General features: G+C 44.8%; 1 protein-coding gene across 1 annotated transcript in view; it reads right to left on the bottom strand.

The window, feature by feature from the left end:
* ABCC3 (ATP binding cassette subfamily C member 3) overlaps window positions 1–16,635 on the bottom strand; it is a 50,033-nt gene extending 33,398 nt beyond the window's left edge. Inside the window, exons 1-4 of the mRNA XM_086624323.1 lie at window positions 16,607–16,635; window positions 7,376–7,520; window positions 1,808–1,984; window positions 817–942 (exon numbers count right to left, since the gene is read on the bottom strand). Of these exons, the coding sequence (XP_086480449.1) occupies window positions 817–942; window positions 1,808–1,984; window positions 7,376–7,520; window positions 16,607–16,635 (477 nt within the window). The remainder of the gene's footprint in view (window positions 1–816; window positions 943–1,807; window positions 1,985–7,375; window positions 7,521–16,606) is intronic.
* Window positions 16,636–26,205: the final 9,570 nt, after the last annotated feature.

The following is a 26,205-nucleotide window of genomic DNA, read 5'->3' on the forward strand; positions in this document are numbered from 1 at the left end:
TCAGTCGGCAGCTGTTACAGTCATCATCGACAACAGGACCTCTTTGAAATAAAGCCCATCATAACTTCATAGGAGTCAATGGCAAAACCTCCTCTCTCTAAGGAAGGCAGCAAATAGCTTTATGAAATAATTTGGTTTTACTGTTTTTAGAGCCTCATCTCCAGAATTTAATTTCCAAACCAGACTTTGTACCTAGGGCTAGACACAATTAAATATTAGCTACTAACATTTTAAACAAATGTAAAATTATTTCTCCAGTCCAGATGGACAATCATAACTTGTTCAGAAAACAAGATTAAAAAAAAAAATCTAACCAAGGGGATTAAAAACTTAATGGCAAATTTTACCGCTTCATTTTTCATTCAACAGCCACAAGCCTGTTTGTCATCCTAGGCAAAGCAAATTTGGTTTCTGTTTAAGGGAGGAACAACCACCAGATAAAAGACACAGTTTTGGCAAAGTCCAGTACAATACTGAACAATGTATAAGCCACAGTCTGTCACATCTCCCTGTTTAGGCAAAGTCATATCCAAATTCTCTCCACACCTGGATCACAAGCCTGGAGAAATGGATGAGACCAAAGTGAGAGGCAGAACAATCTCTCCATTATAAAGATTTAATTTACACAGCTGGGTCTACATGAAGAGATATCTGTAACTGGCCTTTTTGATAAGCAAAATTTGCTTCAGTAATACAAGTACTAATAGTTCAGTTAAAAGAGTACAGGATGAGGCAATGACGCAAAGGAACCCTTTTCCTCCTTCATCTAAGAAAGAGTTATTCTTATCAGTCACAAAAACAGGAATAGCTACAAACCACAGTGATGCCAACGATCAATGGAGTTACAAAATAGACTGGTGGAGGTGTTCTGTGTTGCAGGAGCTCGTGGAAGGAGTAGAAGAGATCTGCCCAGCTCACACACCACAGCAGGACACCAAACAGCTGGAAGCAGTCAAACAGAAACAGCATTGGTAAACTCTTCTCCAGGGGCAGTCGGAGTGCTACCAAAAATGTAAGACAACAAAACACACTGCTGCCTTGATCAGCTGCAGTCAGGCTCACGGAACTGTCCCACTGCATTCAAACCAAGGATCTCCTCTCAACTGCTTTCCAAGGGATGTGCAAACGCAGCCAGTAGAAAGACTTATGTATTACCTGGCTTTTTCCCCCTATTATTTGTTTAGATTGGAAACAAGGCAGCATGCAGATTAAAGGCAGACATGCCCTGAAGCAGAAGCCGAAATTTTTCTCCAGTTCTCTCATGGCCTATGGAGAGTGACTTACTTGCTTATCCTTAGACCTAGTTATTCATAAACTAGAGGTGCTGTTGACACCAGACATCTCTTAAGCACAAGATGCAGATGAATCACATAGCTATTGGGTGGGTAGAGGGGCTTGAAAAAACACCTTTAAGTCTTACTTTCACAGTGAGATGAAAGTCTCACTAGACCTAACTTAAGGTCTTTGTTTTCCAGTTTTCAGTGGTTTAAAAGCTTAACCAAGGGTGAAGCAGCATGTTTTGGCTCAAAATAAGGGTGAACTCTCTTCTGCAGAGCAATCAACTCCTTTCTCTACCCAGAAGGGTGGGCTTGCAGGATGGTATTTTCGACGGATGAGTTATCCTTTTGGTATCCTTCCTCAGAAATCTGCATGTACACTGGTTGTTCCTATAAGTACGTTCTTCAGTTCCTCCATAAATCAGAGGGAATTTTGTTTAACTGTCCTGCAGCACTTGCTTGGATACTGAACTAATGTGAACAAACTCAAAACTGCACATTACTTGTGGAGCACTGCAGAGAGATCTTACCGTTTTGAACCTGCTCAACATGGAAAGCACGATGTACCCTCTTTTGTTGTGCTTTAGGTAGAGAAGATAAAAGGGCAATGCACTCCATAGATAAATGCTAGGGATCCATGCTAGGATGGTATTCTGGAAACACGGTGTCAGGTCAGGATTATCAGTGTGTATCGAAAGATTTGAATCCTGGAAAAAAAGATGAGATTTTATTAATATAGAGGCAGAAGCCTGCCATTTGGAACATCTGCTTGAAGAAGTCGCATCCAAATTCTGCTGGAGTCAGCAAACGCCTCAGTAAAAGCTTTCCAAAACCACCTATCCCAGCTACTTGTGGTTATCTGTTATAGTAAAAGGGCTAAGTACAGTTTTAAATACTGGGCGAAACCTAGAAAAACAGACTTCTGCCCTCCTGTATCTCAGAGTTGGACATAAATTGCATAGCAGACAAATCTCTGGTGGTTTCTGTCTTGCTAAGGCTTAGTTACAGGTGCTGACTCCACAGCATTTCTCAGGCATTTCCAGCCTGGAGTGCAACTGTTAAAGCTCTTGAGGCAAAAATCTTTGACTTGAGAACTCAAGCCAGCACGAATGTCCAGCACTGGAGAAAATATCAGATTTAGATCAACCATAGGCTGACCTGGGAAAACCCCCTCCATTTATGACTAAAATTTTGTCCTTCTTACTCATATACCTTCAACTATAATTACTTCTCTATTCTAAACAAGGTAAAAGGAATCCCTGGCGGTATTCAGAGGTGTTCAAGGCCAGGTTGGATGAGGCTTTCCACTGGTCTAGTGGAAGGTGTCCTTGTCTGTGGCAGGGAGGTTGGAACTAGGGTTATCTTTAAGGTCCCTTCGCGACCCAAACCATTCCGGGATTCTATGAACGTATTCATGTGGAGGTAGGAATATGGGTTTTCTTGCAAACATTGCAAGCAACGCTTTCCATCTGTGACCTTGAACACAATTCACATAGGCAACTTGTACTAAGGATTTGAATGCAACCACGTGCAAACACACGTTACATAAGTTCAAACTAAAATAATTTCAGTACAGCTAAGGGGAATTGGCTTTAAACCAATCTACTGGAAATTCACACTTGCATTTCACCATCTGATGTGTCATCTTAAATGTGCTAGATAAATACTTACTTGCAGGAAATGTAAAATTACTTCGTTGTACTACTATTAACAAGCAGACGATAAAACTAGATTCTGTGGGTTCAACATGCCTTATCTCTGCACTAGAAATCATTTACTTGTACCTAATTATTTCTAGATATGAGCACTCAGTAGAAGTATGTTCCAGTTAAGCTGAGCCAACTTCTCCCCAACCCTTATAAATGAAATGATGACTAGTCTGAAGATGAATTCTTCAGAAACATTTCCAGTCTGCTTTGTTTACCAATACAAAAGAGACTGCATACTGAAGCAATGGTTGATTTTTGGAGAACTGAAGAGCCACATCTGCTGACAATCGTTCAGTTTCAGTGATGATCTGTCAGAAGGAACACGCATCACTGCATCGGTCCTCATACACACAAAAGAGCTCGTAAGTGTAATGAAACTACAAAGCCTTGGCAGGTTGCAGGATGGTTTGGCTGACTGTGACAAGTTTGTCACTCAGTACTTCAGCTTTGGCACACATGAACCTCTGGCAGCGGTGAAGGGGGCATAAATCCATTAGCTGTACATCTGAACTGCACCCTTTAATGCCGAGAGTTAGTGCCTCTCCAGCAGAGAAATGGCTATTTGGAGGCATACAAGCACCCAGCATGGGCCAGGGGGAATAAAAACATCGCCATTTACCTAAACAGGTTTGTCCAGACCTAGGGGAAACTCCAGCCACAAATCAGCAACACAGGGGCAATTACACTGCCATTCAAATACAAGATCAAAACCAAACAAACGACCAGCCTCAAATTCAAACTATTTTCTGTGCTTTCCTCCAGTGAGCAGGTCTCTGGCACCAGAGAGGAAGATAACATTCAAAGAGCACCCATTTTGGCTCATCATCAAAACATTTCAGCATCTCTAACATGAGAAGCTCCTCTAGCACTATGTGCCTGCAGCAGGGAGATGCCCTCGAGAAGTTTGGACCTGAAGAGCTCTTTAGTTTCCAAAGCAGGAGCTCATCTCTACCATTTATTCAACAAAATACTAATTTCCTCGTTAATTACATGTGGTTTAGCAATGTCTTGAGCATGTTTGCAATTGTGCTCCTTTTCCTTGCTGGAAAAAATCCTGGCAAAAGAAAAGCTGAGGAAGATAGCAACAATGTGGGCCCAGAATAAGACAAAGATTCTGTTTCAGGGAAAAGTTACTGGGGCTGAGGGGAAGCTCTCTTAATTTAAACCTTTCGTGTAAGACCAAAATGTCCAGAAATGGTTTTCTGTCTGACAGCAACCTAGAAACTGCCCCAGATGTCCATTAACTTTGGACTGAACACAAGCTGACTATTGTATCTAAGACACAGACTGTATGGCTGCCAAGCCGTTTAAAGGTTTTCATTAACTCTTATTTAAACAAGGCAGAGGACTTGCATTTCTGAATGTATAAATGCAGCTGGCCAGAAAATAAAAAGTCTGTCCTAAAAAAAAACACATAAGATTTTGAGATTCAGTTGAATTATCCCTGAGAATAAAAGTGGAACCTTTCCAAAATTCTGTGGAAGTACAAGAAGCAGCACCCACCCGGTGACCAACAAGAGCCTACTACTTCTATGGCATATGGGAAACATGGATGTGGAACAAAGGAGAAACCCGCAGCCAAGGTGACAGATCTGACTACTGGCTATCTTGGGAATGTTTCCCAGGTCCAATTCCATCCTGGTCCAGATAAACAAGCATTCCTGGAACCAATCTGGTTCTGTAAAAAGTTTCCCTTTCAATGAATTGGTGTTTTCTGAGAGCAGACACTTTCCACTCTTGAATATAATGAGAGAAGTTCCTGTTAGAAGACACAATACCTAAAACATTTAATTCATGTAATTCCATGCAAATTACTTTTCCTTCGCAAGATTGGACCACAGTGGACTAATGCTGCCATGTAATCTGTCATGTAGCAGGGACTCTGCTGTGAGTTATTATTACTTTTAAATCTGGGAATCCAAAAGTTGCATTTCTTACCACATTTCTTACCAAGCTGGATCTGTTTTCACAGAGCTGGCAGTTCCGCTTCACGGCTTTATAAACCACCACACTGACAGCATATATTCCAACATCCACTCCAACCCTAAACAACTCAAGTCAGAGTATGACATGGAGTCTCAATACAATCTATCCTGACTAACCCAACATTGTTAAATATTGCTAAATACCCTTCAATTCAGCACTAAAGTTACGGAACTCCACCCTTGATAGCAAACACCAGAAGCAACGGCTGGAGGGACACACCTGCTCTTTGACTCCTATCTTTAAGGCTCCTGCTTTAATCTGGCTTTGCCTTCCCATATTCTGGACCCTGTCCTGGTAAGCAGAGCAAGTTTAAATGTTTCTTGTGTCCTATTCTGACTGAGGATGAAAACACCCAGCTTGGGCTGTCTGAGTTTGAAGGTTTTCTTTGGACTTGCTACTGAAAGAGGTCTAATACGCTGATGTTGGATAGCACACACATCCCTCAGCTCAGGGCTCTGTGCTGTCCTGAGAGCTGCTCATCTTCCTCTGTGCATCACAGCTCTGCCTCAGTGTCCCCTTCAGTGAAAGCCCACTCTGCAGGCAGCTCTGTGACCCAGAGCCGGGGTGACCCATAGCCAGAATGACGCACCAACGGGCATTTCGCATAGGGAAACACTCAGCAGCACGTGTTGGGAAACACCACTTGCCCTAAGAAACTCATCCTAGAGAACTCAATAGCCAGCACTTCCATCACACCTAACATTGCTGTCAGCTTGCTTCCCCACAAGCAACCAAGTCTTAAGGGCAGTAACCTCTGACCTCTTCCCAATCCAGACTCCCACTGTGCTCCCTGGCTCCTCTAGGCTGCCAAGAGCTCTGTGGCAACTGGCTGTAAGTAGAAGCATTTCCTTGGATGTTGTACCATGCATCAGGCTGGAGGCTCTCCTGGTGAGATATAGCACTGCAGAAACACCAGCACGCTGTACCGAACTCCCTGGGCACACACATTACTTAATCCTGTAACAATACTTCAATGCAATGCCAACATCTATGGCAAAAGAAATCAGAGATGCTTATTACAGCTTCACAGCAGATGAGGGGTCCCTTGGAGTCTAAAACTTACAAATTAGTGGGGCTTTCTGTTCATCAGTTAAGAATATCATTGACATTAGCCCTCGCAGCAGCTTTCAATCATACTCATCACTCCAGTCACAGTCTTTGGATAAACACAGCCCTTGTAGTAAGGGCCATCTGTGCAGTAGGACTTACACTTATAAATACATGATCTTCATTTGAGGGAAGATATTCAAGAGAGGAAGCTCTGAGCAACGTTAAATCTGCTCTAATACTTAGTGCTTTCTATCACCACACTTTCCCCTCTGGAAAAGAACACTGCTATTGAAAAGGCCATCTTTAAAACTGATAATGCCTTTAAAGGAAACAAAAGTTCAATGCAACATATCTTGGGTTTCCTGCACATCATCCCTTACAGCTTTCAAATAAAAGGAGGAACAAACAGAAAGCCTAAAGCTAGGCTGAAAAATGACCAGGGAAATTCCTGTCTATCCCTTTCCCAAACCCCAAGGGTGCTAAGAGATCCTGCTGAGAAAGACCAGTTGGGGTTCTGGTCTTGAATTTAAGTCTAAACCAACTCCTATTCCACTACAGAAGTTTGAAATAAAAGTGCCTCACAGTGGCTTTACCCGGCATACAGCTGATGCTGCAGTAAAGCTCCTCAAACAGCCTTCAACAGAAAGCTTCCAAACCCTACGGAAGACTAACAATATCTTTAGTAATCTCAACCAGTTATATCCATTGAATGCACAAATGAATACACGTTTCTAAGCTTCCATAGTGCAAAAAGAATTGGGAAAAGCACAGGAAACAAATTCATTCTTTATCTGCTGGGAAGTTGAAGGCCATTGCACTGACGTCATTCACTCTCTACCCAAGGTTAATACATGCCATATCGCTGGTTCTGTGTCAGTTATCACTAGCTGGCATGTTATTTAAGATTAAAAATCAAATTGGAAAGCTGACTGGGAAGGTACACACGAAGAGTAAGAGATAGGGAAGTGAATAACTGAAAGTAACAATGCTTCCCTGCAGTAAATAAACATGGAAATGTTATCTCTTGTAGAAGAAATTGTCAGTGAGAACTTAAATGTGGAGGCAAATCTTCCTGCCCTTCTTTTGACCCTAATCTAGTAGATATCTTGGCAGTGAGTTTCACTCGCACAGGCCTGGGGGCGGGAGGGGGGAAGGAAAAAAAAAGAAAAAGAGGGGGGAAAAAAAAAAAAAAAAAAAAAGGCTTGCACTCAGCTCTACGGCACAGCTTCCTCCCAAGCATAGGGTGACTCTGCAGTTACGGCTCTGAACCACACCACCAGAAACCATCTATCAGGGCTCAGTCTCCTCTACTCCTCTACAGCGCTGGCTTATCTCAGCCCCTCCACGTCTCACCTCCCACTTCTGGCTGTTGTCCAACTTCTCTGCTTGGTCTCTGCTGGTAAACTCTCTGGGACAAACTCTACTACCTCTCTTAGAGCACAAACACCAAGGAGCGCTCTGCTCCAGGCCTCCAGAAGGCTGGCCGGCTCCAAATGGCCTCTTCAGAGCAATTCAGTTACGTTTCCGAAGGAACAATTTCACCTTTATGCATAAAGGAGTAACATGCTTCATTAATCCACAGCGACTGCTGCACAACTCAGTTCCTTCACACGACTGCACGAACAACCCTTCCCCACCTCCTCCCCTTCAGGCAGGGCAAGAGATAATGACATTCTCCACCCCAACACCACAGCGATACCGCTTGGAAAAAGACAGGCTTCAAGGGGTGTAAGCATTCATAGTACTGCAGGAATCACATAGTTAATAACGAGACATAGTATTTCTCTGTTTACAAGTCACACTGCAACAGCTACCTATGTTAGTGAAGGACACCTTGCAGGACACTGAATTTCCTTTTCCAGCAGTAAAGAGATCTTTAGTGGCTTATTTTAGTAGATCAAATAGACCTGACACAACAAGTTCAGAGCCTCTATGAGCTAGTTTATGGTCGTCAAGTAAATAGTCACAGATTTTGCTTGAGTTGAAGTTTCCTGGTACAAATGGTACCAACCACACAATGCACCCGAGAACTGTGGACCAGGCATTCGACAACCAAGGTACGGGCTTAGTGACAGATGCTATACAAAACAGTAAGTTTTTCTTTCTCCTCCTTTTAGTTTTTAAGAGTAGAAGTTCAGAGGTTGTCTGCTATCATGAACAAAAATGAGGCAGGATGACAAAAAAAGTAGGTTCCTACTCTGCCGCAGTCACAGGACCTCGGGGAAATAGGGCTTTCAGAAAAGCATCTGTAGTTTAACAAAGAGAGTAAAGTAGAAGTTGACCACAGCAAATATCTGCATCTAAGACAACATACACCTAAAGTAAAAGTAAACTCCATCTACTTCAACTCTTTTAGTAACAGTCAGTCTTTTGCTTGGACATGGGGACATTTATTGACTTGCAGAGGGAAAGGTATAATACGACGACAGACGTACAAATGCTCATGAATCAAAAGTAGGATTGAGAGGAAAAGGAAACAGGATTATTCTTTCAGCAGAATAAAGTCCCCGACTGTCTTTAGAACTGAACAAAGCTATACACTGCTGTAGAGAAAACCTTCTAATTGCATCAAAGGCCTCTCTCATGGCCTTGTGCAAGTACAAATAAAGGAGTGGGTTGCTCTACTTCAGCCCAGCATAATGAAGGGTGTGGGGGAATATCCTTAATTTGAGCCATCCCATCTCTTAGTTGAAAGGAACAGGGTAACCCAAGGATCATAATGAATGTCGCTCAATTAAGAAGAGGTAGGAACAGCTGAAACAGCTGCAAACAAGAGGACTCTGCTTATTTTCATCCTGACTCCTCCATCTGAAGCTGGCCCATCCAGCCGGGCTGATATACAAAAACAATAAAAGGGATTGTCACCAAAAAAATGTCATCAGTGCTGCTCTGACACGCTGTGTGCCTAGCGAGAGCTGGAATCGACAAACTGACTGCAGCAATAATGAGATTTCAGTGTCTGCTCAAGGCTGACTCCAACACGACAGTAACGTGGGAGTTCGGGGGGGCAGGACACAAAGGTGACGCGCCGTCTCAAGCACACATGGTTGGTCACGCTCTTCAGCTGCAGGGACACTCATTAGGGGAGCACCAAGGAGTCCAATGCAGCAGCAGGCTAGAGGGCAACGAACAGACTCTGGGTGCTAATGAGCTTTAATGCCAAGACTCAGCCTGGTTTACCACTCAGAACTGACCTGAGCTCACCTAACACAGACAAGCGTTACACTCTCGCTACGCGCTTGGAGTCAATTTGCACAAACCGTACTCGTTCTCAGTCCACAGACCTACTGATTTCAGTCACTTTTATCTGGAAAAAGAGTGAACTCTACAGTCCGGCCCTAAGCCATGGGAGAAGTTTCAGAGAGAAAAAGAGCTCACAAAGCCCCACTAATGGTAGCATCCATGGGAAATGCCTGCTCCTACACCTCTCCCTACCCTCTCAGCTACTCTCTCTTCTCTTCCCTTCTCAAAGGTTGGCCTGCAGTGTAGTGAAGCCAAAAAATTCAGACATAAATAAAAGATGGGATCAGGCTACTATGGAAAAGGAACATGTTAATCAGAGAAATCAGAGCAAAGGCAGAACTGTCCTGGTACATTGTTTTAACCCCAAACCAGTTCCATGCACAGCGTCTTTCCAGTATCACTAAGCGATGTAAACATGGAGCTTAAAACGTGATTTTGACACCCAGAAACCCCCTATTTCTAAAAGAATCGTGTTTAACTATGATCCGTGCAAACACCCTGCAAGTGAACCTGCCCATCCGGTGCTGGTATGAGGAGAGCGGCACCGTCCCTAACGAATTGCTGTGAGACCACAGTGGCCCAATTGCAACATGCTGACAATAACGATGCTTCAAACACTCAAATGAGCCAGAACTTCCACGCTTTGCCACAAACAGGCTTAGACACGGAAAATGAGTTTTTGCAGGTCACCAACATGTAAGCAACAAGTAGCAACTCTGTATCAGGGTAGGAGAATAAAGGGAAAAAAAGAAGCACATGGAATAGCATTGGTGCATATGAAGATCACCACTGGCTACGATTTTCCATCTGATAGATATTCCAGTAGCAAACTGTTTCCCCCAAGAAGATACATCTTGCTTTTTCAAAAGAGACAAAACATAAAGTGTTTTAAGGCTTTTTGTTTCACTTTGCCTGCTCTCACCTCCCCTTACTGTATAAAAAGATGATATCCAGAACATGGAGGTTTTTTTCCTTTTACTTTTCCATGTTTCCCACTGTACAAAATAACAAAGGGAAAATGAAAAAAATTGCATGTCTAAGAGGTGAGGGAAATTCTAGAATACAAGCCACTCGGCTAGGGGGAAAAGGAGAGATACCAAACAAAGAAATGAGAAGTATGCTGCTTTTTTCGATCCAAGTTTTACTGCATTGACTTCACCTTCGGCGCTGCTGTGAGGCTGGCACAGGGACAAGGCGCCCGCTCGCACGGGCCCAGCACAGGACCAAGGCTGTCGGTGGTACAAAAGCCTGAATGCATTCCTGGGAAGGTCTCTGGCCGCTTGCCGCTACGCTCTCCTCCAGCTCAGCCAAAAAACGTGCAACTGGATAATGGCCCATCATATTCATGGCAGTATCAGGAGAAAAATGGAGCATTAGCTTACTGGAAAAATCAAAGATCCTTTTTAATAGGCTTCTCAAAGGAATTTTTTAAAATTAAATTTTAAACAGTAATAGTCTGTTCATTTTAATACATTACAAATTTACACGTGTAGAAAGGAAAGAATTGTATCTCCAGTGGCATAGCAATTTGCCTACCAGGTAGGTTAGGCCCATCTCAAAATGCTTTATATTCTTAACTGTAATGATCAAATAAGCTCCACTTTAAGGAGCTCCTCAAGCGAGTCAGATTTTATTTTAAATATTATTTCTTTTCAGGAGGGAAACTTTATAGAATTCCTAAGTCCTAGACACTACATCTACCAGCCATGCCGCTTAAGATAAACGGTCAGTGCTGTGACCAGGGAGGAACAGTTATGTTGAAAGTTGAAGAATATATATGACCTTGAGTTTTGCTACAGAGAAAAAGTCTCCTTGTGGGGCTTTAATCTCCCATCAAAGCAAAGTGGGACCTTGCCTCCCTACAACAGGCTCCTGCTCCATACCATCTGCTCCATGTCATGACAACCTGTCCCACCCTCAGGAAATACATGGAAAGGAGGGATAAGCAGGCTTTTGTGCCCAGAAGATCTTTGTGAAGCATGTCCCAGAAACCCACAGTGCATCTGGGCAGAGGGGAAAAAAAAAAAAAGATTCTTCTCCCCTTGGGCATTTTTTTTTCATACAAATCCTTCAATTCTGGAATTGCAGCCCGGAATTCCAGAATTGCAAAAGGGAATTTCAGAAAGGACTCAACCATGCTGGTCAGATGCTGTGGTGACAATTTATCAGCTGCCCCACTCTCCTGCACAGAGGACTGTGCTGTTTGACCTGTCATTACGCTGGTTTGAAGGAAATGGCAGTGACTGCTTTCCTAGAAAAATATGAACAATCACATTCACGTATTCTACTGATATTCTACTATATTTCACATGCTTCATTAATTGACACTAAGGCTTCCGTATATCCTTGATATTGGCAGCTTTCATTGGTATGAAAGGTCCTGGATAATACTCCAAATCTAATGCTAATATTTATACTGCTCTTGACATTGAGAATCTGAGGCCCAAATCCTTTAGCAACAGCTTCCATTCAACTCAGCTCAAGAATCTCAAAATCCTTGGAGGATTTGAGCTTGAGTACTTATTTGTTTTAAGTTCATGATATTACCAACACGGCTATCCTTTGAGAGAGCACAACTTCATAGATCTGATGTCTGTAGAGAACATTAAAGTGACCTATTTTGATCTCCTACCTAACATGAGACAGAACACAAATACCCGACACGACCGTTTGTGAAGAGATTTATAGAAGTGGGACTCAGTCATCTGAAGTTGGATGGAGTTAACAAAGATTACGTGCAGATCTGTATCATGTTTAAGTATCTATAAACATTGAATATTCTGTGTTTATCACTACATGGCAGAAGGGGAAGCTTGTATACAAGGAGCAGCCAGTCTGAGCCATACCATCCTACTGCAGAATCCCTCCTTTGCAATGACCTGCTACCACCTTTCGCTTCACTCTTCCCCTGCTGGAATTTAGTTGAAAATACAATAGAATAATTGAAATTTAATGTTTTATTATTAAATTTAGAGTCAAATCACATAAGTTGTGGGTTTTAAAAATAAACTTGTACATATGTTACAAGTACATTGTTTGTCATCTTCCTCAAAAGAAACATTTTTTCCTTACTGCAGCTCTGCTAAGTCATCTTGAACTACGAAAAATTTAAGCATGATACATGACGAAGCAAAAATGGAAATTACACAGAGGGGAAGCTGGTTGGCACTTTGAGCCAACAGAGCAGGAAGTTGCGTTTCCAGAGAGCAGCATGACTTTTAGTCCAAATCTACCGAAATTTCACAGAATGACTCAGGTGAAGGAATATCCGCAAACCTAAAGGTTAAAGGGTGCTTGTATGAGACTGTCTCCAAGAGAAGTGTGAGGTATTGTTTACTTTCGAGAGTTGCTGCAACTTCCTGTTGAATTACTCAAGAGTCTCTGGATGAAGAAGGAGCCAGCACTCCACGTGGGATGGGGGAGAAAAAAAAAAAAAGATATCCGTCAGGATACCAAGACACAGGGTAGGGAAGGAAACTGAGTGCTGTGGGCTACACAGAGTCAAAAGGAACAAGCCTGGATCTCATTCAGAACTGATTAGAAGTTGTGATCTCTCCTTTGAAGCGCTATATCACTTGTCATTCCATTTCCTATTTATGCTGTTAAAAAACCCAAACAAAACACTAAACCACAAGCTGCTGCGTAAGCCTAGGCACTTTGCCTGTCTGTAGGCTAAGGTTTATCCCACCTATCATCCCAACAGCACCCAAGTACTGCAGAGCACTAATGTTTTATCCTCACAGCAGGCACAGGGCCACTTCTTACCCAGAGAGTCTGAGCCACAAATAGACGATGCATCTTTTCACTGGAATAGAATTTGGTTTCTAAGCTCACGTTGCTTTGTCTCTAGACCAAAATACTTTGCAGCAAACTCTCCCTAGGATCACTTTGCTCTCCTCTTGGAGGAACTGCTCGTGTTTTACCTACAGCGGAGGTCATCAGCACAAATAAGTGATAATTCACTAGTACCTACTTCCCAAGTGTAGAGGTTGTGGGTCACATTAATTTGCATGCCTATCTAGCACACTTACTACCACAAAGTAAGTACGTGACATAATACATAGGAAACAATACGGGCAACAGTAACAACACACCTCAGGACTGCTCGTGTGGGTACACGCTATCGCACTCATCTGCTCCCAAAAAGATATTTGGCATGAGAACGCTGCTAGGAGATACCAACAATTAGCTCTGAATTCTCAGTTGAAGTAGACAGTATGATTCTGCCTGTTCAGATGAAGAGATTGCTCATTCTGCATTCGAAAAAACTAGTGTTCTGGTTGTTCCTCTTTTATACAAAACACCCTATATTTGTATTAGCAATTTGCTGATTGCATGTTCAACAGGTAACTAGTAGCTGGAAGTCAGAAGCTTTTATAGATTTCTAACGTGGACCTACAGTGTTTTCTTTAATTTCTTATTTCTAAAATGGGTCGAACAGGAAATTATTTGCCTCTGCACAAACACAAAAACCCAACCTGACGACATTTCCAGCAAAATTCCCCACTCTGCATCAGAAAGGAGTTGAAACCTTAACATTTTTGATCAGCCAAAAAACCCCAAGATAAGTCAATCACCTGTTAAAGTTGATATATTTCAATGTAAGCATTTTCAGGAGCTAATTCTGAACTGTTTTGGTTTGATTCTGACTTCCCTTTAACAGAAAAGTATTGTAGTTGGTTTAAACTTCAAAATAAAGAACTGTTTAAATGGAGCAGCATGTTTCCTTTCGCTCTAAACAGTTTTAAAACTGACACCAGTAGGGTCATTCAGCTTCCAAAAATATCTGGATTTTCTTTGACAAAATAGGAAGAAAGAGTCTAACTTCATAAGCTATGAAAAAGTGAACACTAATACTGGTTCCCATTTTATCAAGTTCCTGATCTTAACTGCAAAGCCGAACACCATTCATTTGTGTCCACCAGTCAGTAACTGCCTTTCACCTCGTTCTTCTTTCTTCAAGCGTACAGCAGTATGAGACACCCAACTTTTGAGGACATATTTCAAAAAGACACCTCCACCTGTGTTTTCTTATGGAACAGCATATTTGCACAGCAAATAATTTCAAGGTGACTGTCATCTACACGGTCATCTTAAAACGTCTCATAAATCAGTTCATTGCATATATTCCTGTTAAGAGAGAAAATACCACCAGCTACCACAACCAGGGTTTTAAGACACTTGGTCACTGAGTTCAATCTGCCAGTCACTGGGTCATATGTTCCATTTCACACAGCTACTGAATATCATTTTAAAACAATGAAAGAGATGGAAGGTTACTCTGACCCTAAACAACTCATTCCAAAGAAACAGAACAGGTCTACATGTATTAAGCAGTCTGCCCATTTTGTTTAAAGAACACCGCCCATCTCTTTTCAACCAGTCCCCTTTTATTATTTAGTAATATTTTATGTTAAGGTGTAAGTATCTGATAATTACTCGAAAAAAGAAGTTTCTGGAGAGCTTGTAACACAAGCCTGACATCTTCCTTCATAGACTCAAGACAGAAAATGCATTCCTCTGTCAATCCAAACTACGACATTTCAGATCGACTGGAGTTATCACATTTGCACTATTACTTCAAGCAAGGCTGAAGGTGTATTTTCTATCACTATTTATGCTTTGATTAACACATTTAGATCTCTTCATCATATATGCTGTAAATAAATGTCTATTAATTAAAATACCTTCCCTGGATTACTTTTATATTACTTCCTGCGATTTAGTTTCGAAAAGCTGTGGCAATATTAAAACCAGGATACACTACCTGAGCACAATACACCAGGCACAGAACCACAAAGGTACTGTGCTTGAGTTTATGGTACTGCATAAAGTACTGGATGATACGCTTATTTCATACTTAAAACCAGCAAAACTGCCTAAACATTTTACAGTAACGTATCAACAACTGCTATCAAAAGCTTTGGCCATGAAGAGTAGTTGCACTACAAGCCATTCTTGAGAAGCTAAGGACATGCTTTTTGAGGCAATCAATAAACTAGTGAGCAGTGTTGATCTGTTTGTGCTTGTTCCTGTTCTGTAAGTGTTTGTAGTAGAAATAAGAGGAGAAAATACTTGTTTGAGCAAGCTTATCTGCCAGCTGTTGCAGCAGAGAGCGTGCAGAGCACTTGGAAATGAAATCTGAAACTGAACAAAGAAATGTAACCAAGGGGCTTAGGAGCCTAAGTCCTCTTTTAAAAAGTAATGTTGAAACAGATTTTGAAAGATAATAGTTCTCTGAAGATGGAGCTCAGCATTAAGTCCTCCTACCCAATTGTTTGTGTTGTCCTTTAATAGCTTTCTAGCAGTGATTCATCTTCAGACATTCCTTTCATTCCCACTCATCTTTCTTTGAAAAAATCCCCCTTGAACTAAATCAATAAAAAAGAGAAAGGCACATGCAAAAAAGAGTGATTTATTGGAGGGCAGTTCCAGATTCACCATACACACTCAAATCCCCCTGGCTTCATACGGTCTAAAGTGTCTACCTCCACGGCATGAGAGGGAAGCAGCACACTGTACCTTGGGGAAAAAACCACACCAAGTAACAGTTAGCACTTACACACTTGGCCATCAGAGCAGACCACAGCAGCAATTCTCAAACTTTTCTTCTTACAAACCCAGAGCCTGCTGCAATCAGCCTTTCCAAAAGGCTGACGGCTCCAAATACCAACATAAGTCATCGCAGCCCTTGGAGGCTTGTGACCACCCTTGGCTGCCATGGACCCATTGCTTTTAGCAGTAACAAAGCACTTAACAGGAGCACTTTCCCACTCATGGGAGTGATTCTGAAGAGCAGCAGCAAACACTAAACCAGGACCCCTCAGAAGAAGGCAATAGCAGGTCCATCGCTATGAGTTCCACAGGTGGACTACAACTGTTGGGAGAGCCGCAAGAAACACCGCACCTCCTGCGGAAGGTGGGTCTCGTGGGTCCCCTGGGGCCTTGTAGGGTCTTGGCTCTGGTCTGGAGATGCTGAATCGCGAACAGCAAAGATGCCACTGCTCTGCGCCTGGTGCTGCTCCCCAGCCGGGTGCGGGAGGAGCCCCCGCGACCCGGGGAAAGATGCAGCTCCGCAGCAGAGCCCTTCGAAGCCGCAGGACCGACCTCTCCCGGCCCGCTCCAGCCCCTCAGCCCCGGCGCGCCGAGCGCACGGCCCCTTCCGCGGGTAAACTCCGCGGCGGCGGCGGCAGAGCGGGCACGGCGGTCAGCCTCCGCCCGGGGCTGGTCCCCGCTTCCCCCCGGCCCCTCGGCGCAAACCTCCCCTTCCAACTTTCTCCGCGGCGGGAGTAAGCCGCGGGAAGGAGGGGAGGGAGGCGCACCGCCAGCCGCGCTGCTTACCAGAAGCGGGACCCGCAGAAAGCCTCCATGGCCGCGGCAGGGGCGCGGAGCCTCCTCCAGGCCCACGCCGGGCACCCGACGGGAGAGAAGCCGGCTCCTGGGCGGGCCGAGGGCGGGGAGGAGCGGGACCGGCGCGCCCCGTCCCGCCCTCCCCGCCGGCGGCGGGAGGTGCCAGCGCCGCCGCCCCGCTGCCCGCGCCCCTCGGGGCGGGAGGCGCCGGTCGATTGCCGAGATGTGGCTTCTTGCTTTCCACGGGTGACCTCCTGTGGGAGGACCAAGCTCCTAGGAAACCTTTCCCCTGGCGAGTGTGACCTGCTGGGACAAGCAGACCAAGCTCTGGAGGGGGACACCGGTGGTCCCCACACGTCAAGCAAAGGGTGGGCTGGGTGACAGTCACCCAGAGCGGCTGTGCAGAGGTGGGGCATCTGCTGGGTTTGGGGCTGACCACCATCCAGACTGCTGAGGCTAACATCAACATCTTGGAGACGCTTCTTGTCTCCCCTTTAGAGCAGTGTGGTTGCCTCAGCGGGATTTAATTGAGTGTCACATCTCTTACCCATCCATCTGCAGTCTCTTTCCTTCACGTCAATTGCTTCCACTGTAGATGTGATTAAACCAGTGGCATGGATCTAATTCCGAAAGCTTTCAGCCAATAAATTCCACATATATGTGTAACTAATAGATTTTGTAATGTAGCACCTGGGACACAATCTGGATTTCACCTCCCCGTGATGCAGAAGCACTGTTTGCTTTCCTCTCAGGCAGGATTCTCCTACAGCATTACCGACCTTCCAGCACCTGCTGTTTGTTCACCACTTGCTGTAGCATCTGGTTCAATAACATCATCTCTGCAAAGCACCCTGCTGCCACACATCTGCTTAATGTTGTAAGAGTTTGTGTTTCCTTCCTCTCTGGAAGGTGATGAAACCATCGGGCAGAAGGGTGTTGTCAAAAATGCTCACCAGAACGAAGAAGATTGGTGAGAAACACAGTATTGCTGAGTCCCAAAATATTTCATCCCTAAAGAAAAATATTCTGCTAGTCTTTTATGAAGACCGTTGAAGACACTGGGAGCGATACCCACTCAGAGAACTATCGGAGGAAGCCATGTGCTTCCCACGAGCAATGCTGAGAATTTGTTCTAGACTTTTACTATAACCCGGCTGAAGGGGATGCAGTCCTTATTATTGTGGGAAGACAGGATCTTGGCCAAGAGAATGTTCTCGGGGTGATTGACTGCAAGATTTGATATCTCAGACTGATTCAGGCTAATCAGCACAATCACATTACAATCCTCTCAAGGAAATACTAGAGGAGCCCTAGCCAACGTGGGTGAAAGAAGATCTTCTAAGGGAATCGTGGGTTGTCTTTGCAAGTCTTACATCGAAAACTTTTGTTCAGATGGAATTGCACCACAATAAAAGCTTTAAGAAAGTTCAGTAGAAGCTGGGAGTTACTCCTTTACGGCTCTTTAAAATTCCTCTCCTGCAACAACCTGTGAGAGCAGTTGCTCCAAGAGAAGTGCTGAGAATTTGATCTCCTTTGAAATGCAAACATGCATCTCTGTTTCTTGCACCACAGAGCAGAACTTGATACAGTTTGAGAACGAACCCTAAATTAAGAGCAGCTCTGGCATTATAAGATGTCACAAGTACAGAGGCACCTCAAGAACAGCTACCGCAGGCTGTGTATACAGGAGGGGAGAGGTTATTTTGGTGTACTGCACAGTTCCATTGACATGTGCAATGTTGAATTAATCTCTGATTAAATTATTGACTTCAGTGGAATTGTTTCACTGTACCTGATGAGGAAAGTCCTGTATTAGGGTATTTCCTGAGTCTCACAGGACCCTAGAGCAAGGGGCCCTACATGATTTCTGCCTCTTCTTTGTGTTCCTAATTCATGGTGGGCAGTCCATGACATTAAACAGGGATGGTACCGATGAGTGGGTGCCAAGTGGGTACCAGCTCTCCTGTGTGCCCCTCCACAAGCTCAAGGAGAGACACCAGTCAGCCATCCTGGACCTCACAGAAGATGCTGCTGACTTGGACTCACTTTGCAGTGTAATATTGACTTCCAGGTGCTGTTTGGCAAAATGCACTAGCAGAGAGGCAAAAATCAAAGGCAGGAATATTAAAGTCTCAGATAGACAAGATGGAGGGGGAGGAAGCTTAAAAGCTCCTGGGAAGGGCCATGGTAAAGGATTCTGCTGAGCCTGGTGCAAAGCAGAGCCTGAAGCATTATCTCAGGCAGTTTGCTTTGGTCCTGTTTCTTTTTGATGATGGGAAGGAAGACAGATGTACATAGAACATGTCATTACTCCTGTGGTGTTCCCCCAAATGCAGGCTGGCTGTGCAGGAAAATGAAATGGCATCTTTGGTGCAAATGTCAGGGAGGTCATAAACTCACCTTTTTTCAACAGATGTTTATTCCAGGGAGTGGCAAGATCTGATCTGGGTTCATTCAGTAATGTATTTGCATCCTCTTTTCCATGCCAGCTGCATAGTAAAGGACTTTTCAACCTGCTAACACACAGAGCAGGTAAGTCAGTGCAATCATGAAGCGCTTACAAGGCACACCCAGGGCCACGCAGCGGAAGGTTAGCTATCAACTAGAGCAGGACAGGAGGTAACGTGAGAGGGAAGCTGTTTGTGTAAGCACAGTGCCAGGTACGAGGCAGGCTTCTTTCCATACCGCAACCGCATGCTGATTTGCAAAGCACTAAAAGCAAAATGAACTGTGACCGACTCCTGAAGAAATGCGTATAAAGAAGGACATTTAGAGTTGAGGATTGAGGAGAGCTTGAGCATGTGCAGCTCTGGAAGTCACAGCTTTATGGTTAGTTGACTATAAATATCACGTTCTTTCTCTGCTTGGAACAGCAGAGGCTCAACTTCCTTTCCAAGACCACAGAGGTGTCACATTTTGCAGATGGTAAGAAAAAGAGGCTGCCAAAGTAGCGTTTAAAGCAAGGCCCTATACATTTGCTTTATAAGAAAGGGGATGACACCTTGTTTTAACACATGTTAAGACGTGGACTTGTAACAAACTCTGCTTAAAGTCAACACTGCACGAGTAGCAGCAGACCAGGTTTCTTCTCAAACTGTTAATGAGGTTGCATGTAGTATGCATCTCTCTTCTGGCAGGAAAGGATTTAACTTTAATTTCCTCTTTTCTGGAAAGCTCAATGAGCACTTTAGAAGTCCCATGATAAAACAGATGAGGGAGTGGGCTGGGAATTTGCAGCCCCAGTTTTTACTCACGGCTCTGCTTTTGGGCATATATCTGCTACGTGGCTTTGTAGGCAAGGAGTGGAAGGCAAGATTCCTCTGGCTGGAAGAACAGAGGTGGCCATTCCCTGGAAAGCCAGTGCAGGGAGGTTGGGAACACACTGCGTTTGACCTGAGGCTGCACTATAAAGTCATTCTGCCAACTGTGGGGTGAGGTGAGGTCTGCCCAGAGCATCATGGCTCTGTAAAAGGAGAAAATAGTGTGCTATGACTCTTCCAGGATGCCGTATGTAATACCATCTTCCCCTGTTACATGAATGCTCCTACATTCATACTGAGAGTGATGAGCAGAAGAATCTAGGCATGCTAAGAACTGCCTAGATCACCCCAAGTGATCCTGGAGCTGCTTCAGCAGTAAGCAGACAAACACTAAATGCACTGGCTGTCTCTCTCGCCTGCTAGAGAATTCCACAAACATGCTCTCAAGTGCCTAAGTAGGTTGATGAAACCCGTGGCAGGTGTAACACACCCCCCAGCTTGTGGGCGGTTTAGCTGCAGAGGAGCTTGGAGTGCTGGACAAACAGCTGCAGACAAGCAGCATGTGGCGCTTGGGCTTTCTGGGGCGAAGATCCGAATCACTCTACTTCAGCCCTGACACAATTGCCAGAGCTTGTCCTCTCCCCTGCCACATCAGCTACCCCACAAGTCCCTCCTAGTTTTAATGGGCTGGAGCCGTTCAGGGTTTCACCGCAAAATGGGCACACAGAATTCACGGAATCTGCAGGAATCTCGCCGCAGACACAGGGTCCTGCTTTGTTTGAATGAGCAGGGAGCTGTCGCCAGCCCTTGGCCACGCAGAGCGGTCTGCGCTGCCTTCGCAGGTGTCAGCACAGCACGTGCTGTCCTCTGCAGTGTTTTCTCTTTGTAGAATGACTCCAATACTAACTTCTTCCTGATTTCCCCAGAACAGCTGGATTCTGCTTTCTGTTTCAGTAAAATAATTGTTAGCAGAGTAAGTAATTAAGTGGTTTAACCATCCTTTTCATTTCCCAGCTGGAGCTGCAGGGGTCTTGGTTGCATTATTTAGAGTATTAATAGATATGGAAAGATAATCTATTCAGAACCTTTGAAAGCTCACCAATTACAGCATCCAGTGACTCAAGCAATAATAGAAAATGCCAGAGGATGTTGTAAGACTATACAGTGTGTTGTAAACATATCCAAGCATGAACCCAACATGTAAAAACCACCTTAAAGTCCAACCACCCTCAAACGCAAAAGTGCCAGCAAGGCAACAGCTTTCGCTGATGACCGCTGACGACCACGCCAAACCAAACAGAAGCAGCAGGCCAAGGGGGACCTCACGGTACAGCCTGAACTAATGCACACAAACTTCCCGGCTAAACCACTTTGTGGCATTGCCATCTAGTGACAAACACCCAGCCTGTGCCCCAGCAACCGCGGAACCTCCGAGCACCTCGGCACAAGGGGCCTGCCTCGGTTATCTTCCTCCCTCACTGGGCCAAGCAGAGGTTAAACACCACGTTGGAGCTCACAGGTTGTGAACATATCATAGCTGCTGTGTGCGAGTGCACAGCCTGCACCGGCCTGGCACGGGTTGGCATGCGGAGGGGGGACTGCGTGCTGGGCTGAATATTTCACACGTGCTTAAAACGAGGCGTAAGCATGTGCAGGGACAAACAAGCCTCCCAGGTGCTGCCACAGCCTCTGGATGCTAGACAGCCCTGGAACTGTCCCTGGATCGGCTGGTGTCTCCCAGGGCTTTGCCGAAGGCTGAACCGTGCAGCTGGGCATGGCAGAGGCTGGCAGGTGTGCACAGCAGACCAGCTTCCAGCAGCTTCCACCAGCACCGAGCAATGCCTGTCCCTGCTGCGTGGCACCGCTGGCTGGCACGGCGCTCCGCAACATGGGGGAAATCCTTCCTCTTCTCCTGCCGGAGGAAGAGATTTTTATAAATTCAGTGGCTGAAAATCCAGCAGAAGTGGAAAACCCTCCTTTCGCCCCCCTCGCCCCCCCCGCAATACTGCGCTGGTTCTGCCACGCCGAGCTGGGTACCAAAGCGGTCCAGGGGCGGCCAGAGCCGCACCGCAGGCTCCTGCTCACACCCGTTTCCCCCGGTAGCCGGTGCCACGCTCCCGGTAGCCCGGCGGGGCCCTCGCCCGAGCCGCCCCGGGCCCACGAGGTGGCAGCAAAACGCTGCGCGCAGGGAGCCCCGGCCGCGGTGACCCTCACCCGCCTCCGGGCGGTGCCACTCGGGGCTCGGTCCCTCTGAAACTTTACTGGCCTTTAACCCTTCGGTCTGCGGGGTCCTCACCCCCCAGTAGCGGGTCACAGCCGGTCCGTGGCACGGGGTGGTCGGCAGGGAGCCGGGCACCTCGCTTTAAATTGCTTCTTCCTACCTTATTTTTTGGGGGTATTGTAGTATAGGTCACATCTACGACTTGTTGACCTGTCTCGATTTGCATCTCTGGAACACCTGGAATAGAGGAGGCACAAACTGGCCTTTCCTATTTCTCATGCAGCCACTTGCAGGGTTTTGCAGAGCCTTGCCTGGGAGATGGTGCTGTGCACACAGCTCTTCTGATGGGACACTGCTCTCCAGATAGCAGGACAGTTGGCCAAGGTCACCTAACTGTCTCAACTAAGCCAGAAACAAATGAAATTCAAAGTGCTACTCCCCTAGGTGCAGCTACCATTACACAGAAAACAACCTAGTTTCATAATGGCATCCAAATTACTCACCAGAGTAACAAAGTGCCATACCCACTGGCAAGTTGAGAGCAAGTGGCCAGCCTGGGTTGGAGCCTTCTAAAAACCACAAGCAAAACTCAGCAAAAGACCTTCATACAGGAACACTCACAAAACAGAGCAGAAAAACAACCTCCCTCCTAAGTCCCTCTGAACCCGAGCATTCGAAATGGAAGGATTTGCCATCTCGTGTAAGGAATTACCCCAGTGCTAAACTCACCTGTGAGCAGAGAGGTGTGAAGTGCTTGAACCTGTGAACTGTTCTGCTTTCTTGGCTCAAGTCTGGCTTACCTTAATACCATGGGGATCCTCCAGCCTCTGAGGGGTGGGAGGGCACTTCAGTGGTTCCAGCCTGGTGGGGTTAGCCCCACAGCCTGGACAACACAGCTGCATTACAGAGCTCACCTCTGCATGGATTTGTATGGGATTTTGCACAGATCCACATTTTCTCTCCGTTTAAGGGCTGACTTCCTTCCTGCTGCTTTCTACTCAGAGATGAATAGGAGGGGGCCTTTATCAAAACACCCTCTAGACAACATAACCACTCTGGATGTCAGTTTAGGATCCCTCCTGCTGCAGAGCAATCATCAAGTCATCCAAGCCAAAGTGAGAAACAGGGCTGCAGAGTGCCCAAATGCCTGATGGCTGCTCCCCAGAGGAGAGGAGACTTCACATTAGGAGCTAAATAATTAATTCACTAAAGACCCCTGAAGAGTTTAGGTTCAAATGTTTCCGGTGGTACCTAAGCAGCATCTGGAGCCAAAGCCCCCACGGCCCTGCAACACACAGTCCACAGCTCCCAGGGTGGTACCGTCCCCGCCAACTCCTCCTTTGCAAGGAGCTAAATGACTGTCGAAGGGATGGAGAAGAAGCTGGTGTACTTCAGGCTGGAAATCCTGAAGTTGTGAACACATGGAAAAGCCCAGCATCTTCCTCTTCACAGCAACGTGTTTTCATGGACAGAACAAATCCGCCCCTTCTCCTGACTCCTTTCTCCCCTTGGGCTCCAGCTCTCTCCGTTGCAGTCCCAGCAGCCACCTTTCTTATTGTTAAGAGCTCACCAAGCTGTCCTTTGCCAGCGTGGTGCCATGGCAGAAGCACAACTGATGGTCTCCTTGGTAAAACAGGACACCCTGGGCGACGCGCTGGGCCAGATTCACTTGGGGTGTCAAACCCAGTCACTTCACAAAGGGCCGACATGTCACCATCTCTCTTTCAACTTCCCGTCCACGACTGCTCTACAACACCTATTCCAGCTGTTCACAATTAAAACATGTTGGAAGATTTGACCGCTCTGAATGACACAGATTATCATCAGCAACGACAAAAAGGGAAGTGCACAGTTGTTTCTCTTCAAAAGCTTTTAATAGGACACATTTGTTTTTGTCATTTGTAAAGATTTACACTCATTTTTTGTCTTTTTTCTTTTTTTTAAAAAGGAACATTTTAACCAATTTTCCCCATGAATACCACCTTTTGTTGCCCTGACCAAAAGACCTCGTTTTGGCCCATATACCTGATACAGTATAACAATATATTAACTATTAAATACAAAGTTCTATAATATATACTAGGTTGTTACGGACATTGCAATGGTACTGTGCCTACTCTAGTCACCTTGTGTAATAGTGTACACGGGTTATTATAGCCAAAGGGCAGAAAAGGGGAGACTGGGGCAAAGCCTAATTTACAATGGTAACACTTTTGTTTTCTTTTTTTCTCCTTTTTTTTTTTTCATCTTGAACATACCTTGTGCTGAGTGCAATCTACAGAAGTCAAAAACAGTGTTTTCTTTGCCCTCTTCCAAAATATCTACAGTATAAATGGCCTGCAACCGAGCTAGGAAAAGTCAGTTCTATGTGCAAGGGGCTGCAAGAATGGAATTTACATTTTTCCAGACACGTCTGCGATCTCTCGTTCCCCACGCGTCAGACTGGCAATAGCGGAATACCCTCCTCCCACCTGCATACAGTAAATCCACAGTAGTAAAGTGCTGGTGTGCTTGAACGAACTGGATAGCCATGCGACTACTTTTTATGGTTGATAGGGGCTGAGTTTGGGGGTAAATGTTTTATATGGGTACAGTTCTCAAAGGTTAATAGCACTGCAATATCGTAGAACTTGAGCTTAGCTGCTTACTTCTAAACGCGACCTGGATGCAGGCTCTGAAACGCGGCTCTACGTGTTGTGATACAGTAGGTCTGGCTCCAGGTTTAGGAAAGAAATTTGTAGATAAGAGCTGCTTTTGTTCCCAAGATGCTACGCAGACTTTTAACAATTTCTCTATAGATTTCTACAAAAATATAAAAATTCTATCAACATAACCATTCTACAGAATTCCTGTGGATTTGTACATTTTGTTTAAAAAAAGTCAAATTCTATAAAACCCCCCAAAAGGTATTTAAAATTATTTTAAGATTATTGCACACACTGCAGTACCTTTGTATTTGTTTTTCAAAAGGGCGTCTAGAAAAAACTTATCTGGTTTAGAAAACAACCTATTTTACATGGATTTCTTTTCCTGAATGCGTCATCATGGAGTATTTTTTATTAGCTAGTCTTCACTGAATACTCACATATGATGTAAACTTTTTGTTACTTCCACAAACCTTGTCAGTGGGCAAACCCCCAAGTCTTGAAAACAGAAGAGCCTTGAGGCTTTCTGTTACATTTGGAGTTGAGCATTTGGATTAACATCACGTCACTGCTTTGTGCCATGATTTCAAGCTAAAATGTTCCATGTTTTGTTTTTGGTTTTTGTTGTTTTTTTTTTTTAAGGAAGGAACTGTATGAGTAGTATCATTCCAGCTATACAAACACAATCCTAATCATTAAGGAACCAGGGTCGGCAATTTTAGTGGCCCAGCTATTTTCCCAAATTATTTAGTACATGTGAAAGGGAAAGCTAAGGCTCATTAGGAGTGTAAAACCAGAAAGGGATTAAGAATATTTCTCAGGCTTAATACACTGTAATTTTATTACTTCCTTAAATATGATCTAGGGGAAGAACTGATGAAAGGTTTGTTTGAAATCATTGCTTTAAACGGGCTTAACTCCAGATTTGGCCTGGCATATCAAAGAGCTGTTTCCGTACGGGCCCATGTTGAAGAGGGAAAAAACGTCCTGGCCAAGAATTAATCTCACTGCAGTAAATAGTACAGAATGTTAATACTCCTGCTTCAAATACACTGATTGCCTGACATCCCCTGAAAGCCCTCACATTCCTACAGGACGTGTAAATCAATAGGGATTGTTTATGGAGTAAACGTCCCCAAGTGAAAACTAAAGGAGCTTAAGACCTCACATGGGCTGTTAGGTATGAACAGCATCTTCTTCTCGTGTGTACACTTGAAGCTAATGCAGACACCTGTAGTCGTGACAGCCTAATCTCCGGATGGCTGAAAGGCTGTACATCAACACATTGGAGTGATTTGAAAAGATCAGTAGTTCTCAAAAATGTTACAAACTCCCGACTGACAGAATTAGCACAAATCCTCCTCTTGCTGGCGCTGGTTTAAAGATCCGGCAAAGCCTTATCCATCCACGCAGTTTTAAACCTGTGATATTCACACGCTTCCAGCCATGCCTGCAGAGCCTCAT

This window comes from Tauraco erythrolophus, chromosome 20 (genome assembly GCF_009769465.1).
Source record: "Tauraco erythrolophus isolate bTauEry1 chromosome 20, bTauEry1.pri, whole genome shotgun sequence".
Classification (NCBI taxonomy): Eukaryota; Metazoa; Chordata; class Aves; order Musophagiformes; family Musophagidae; genus Tauraco; species Tauraco erythrolophus.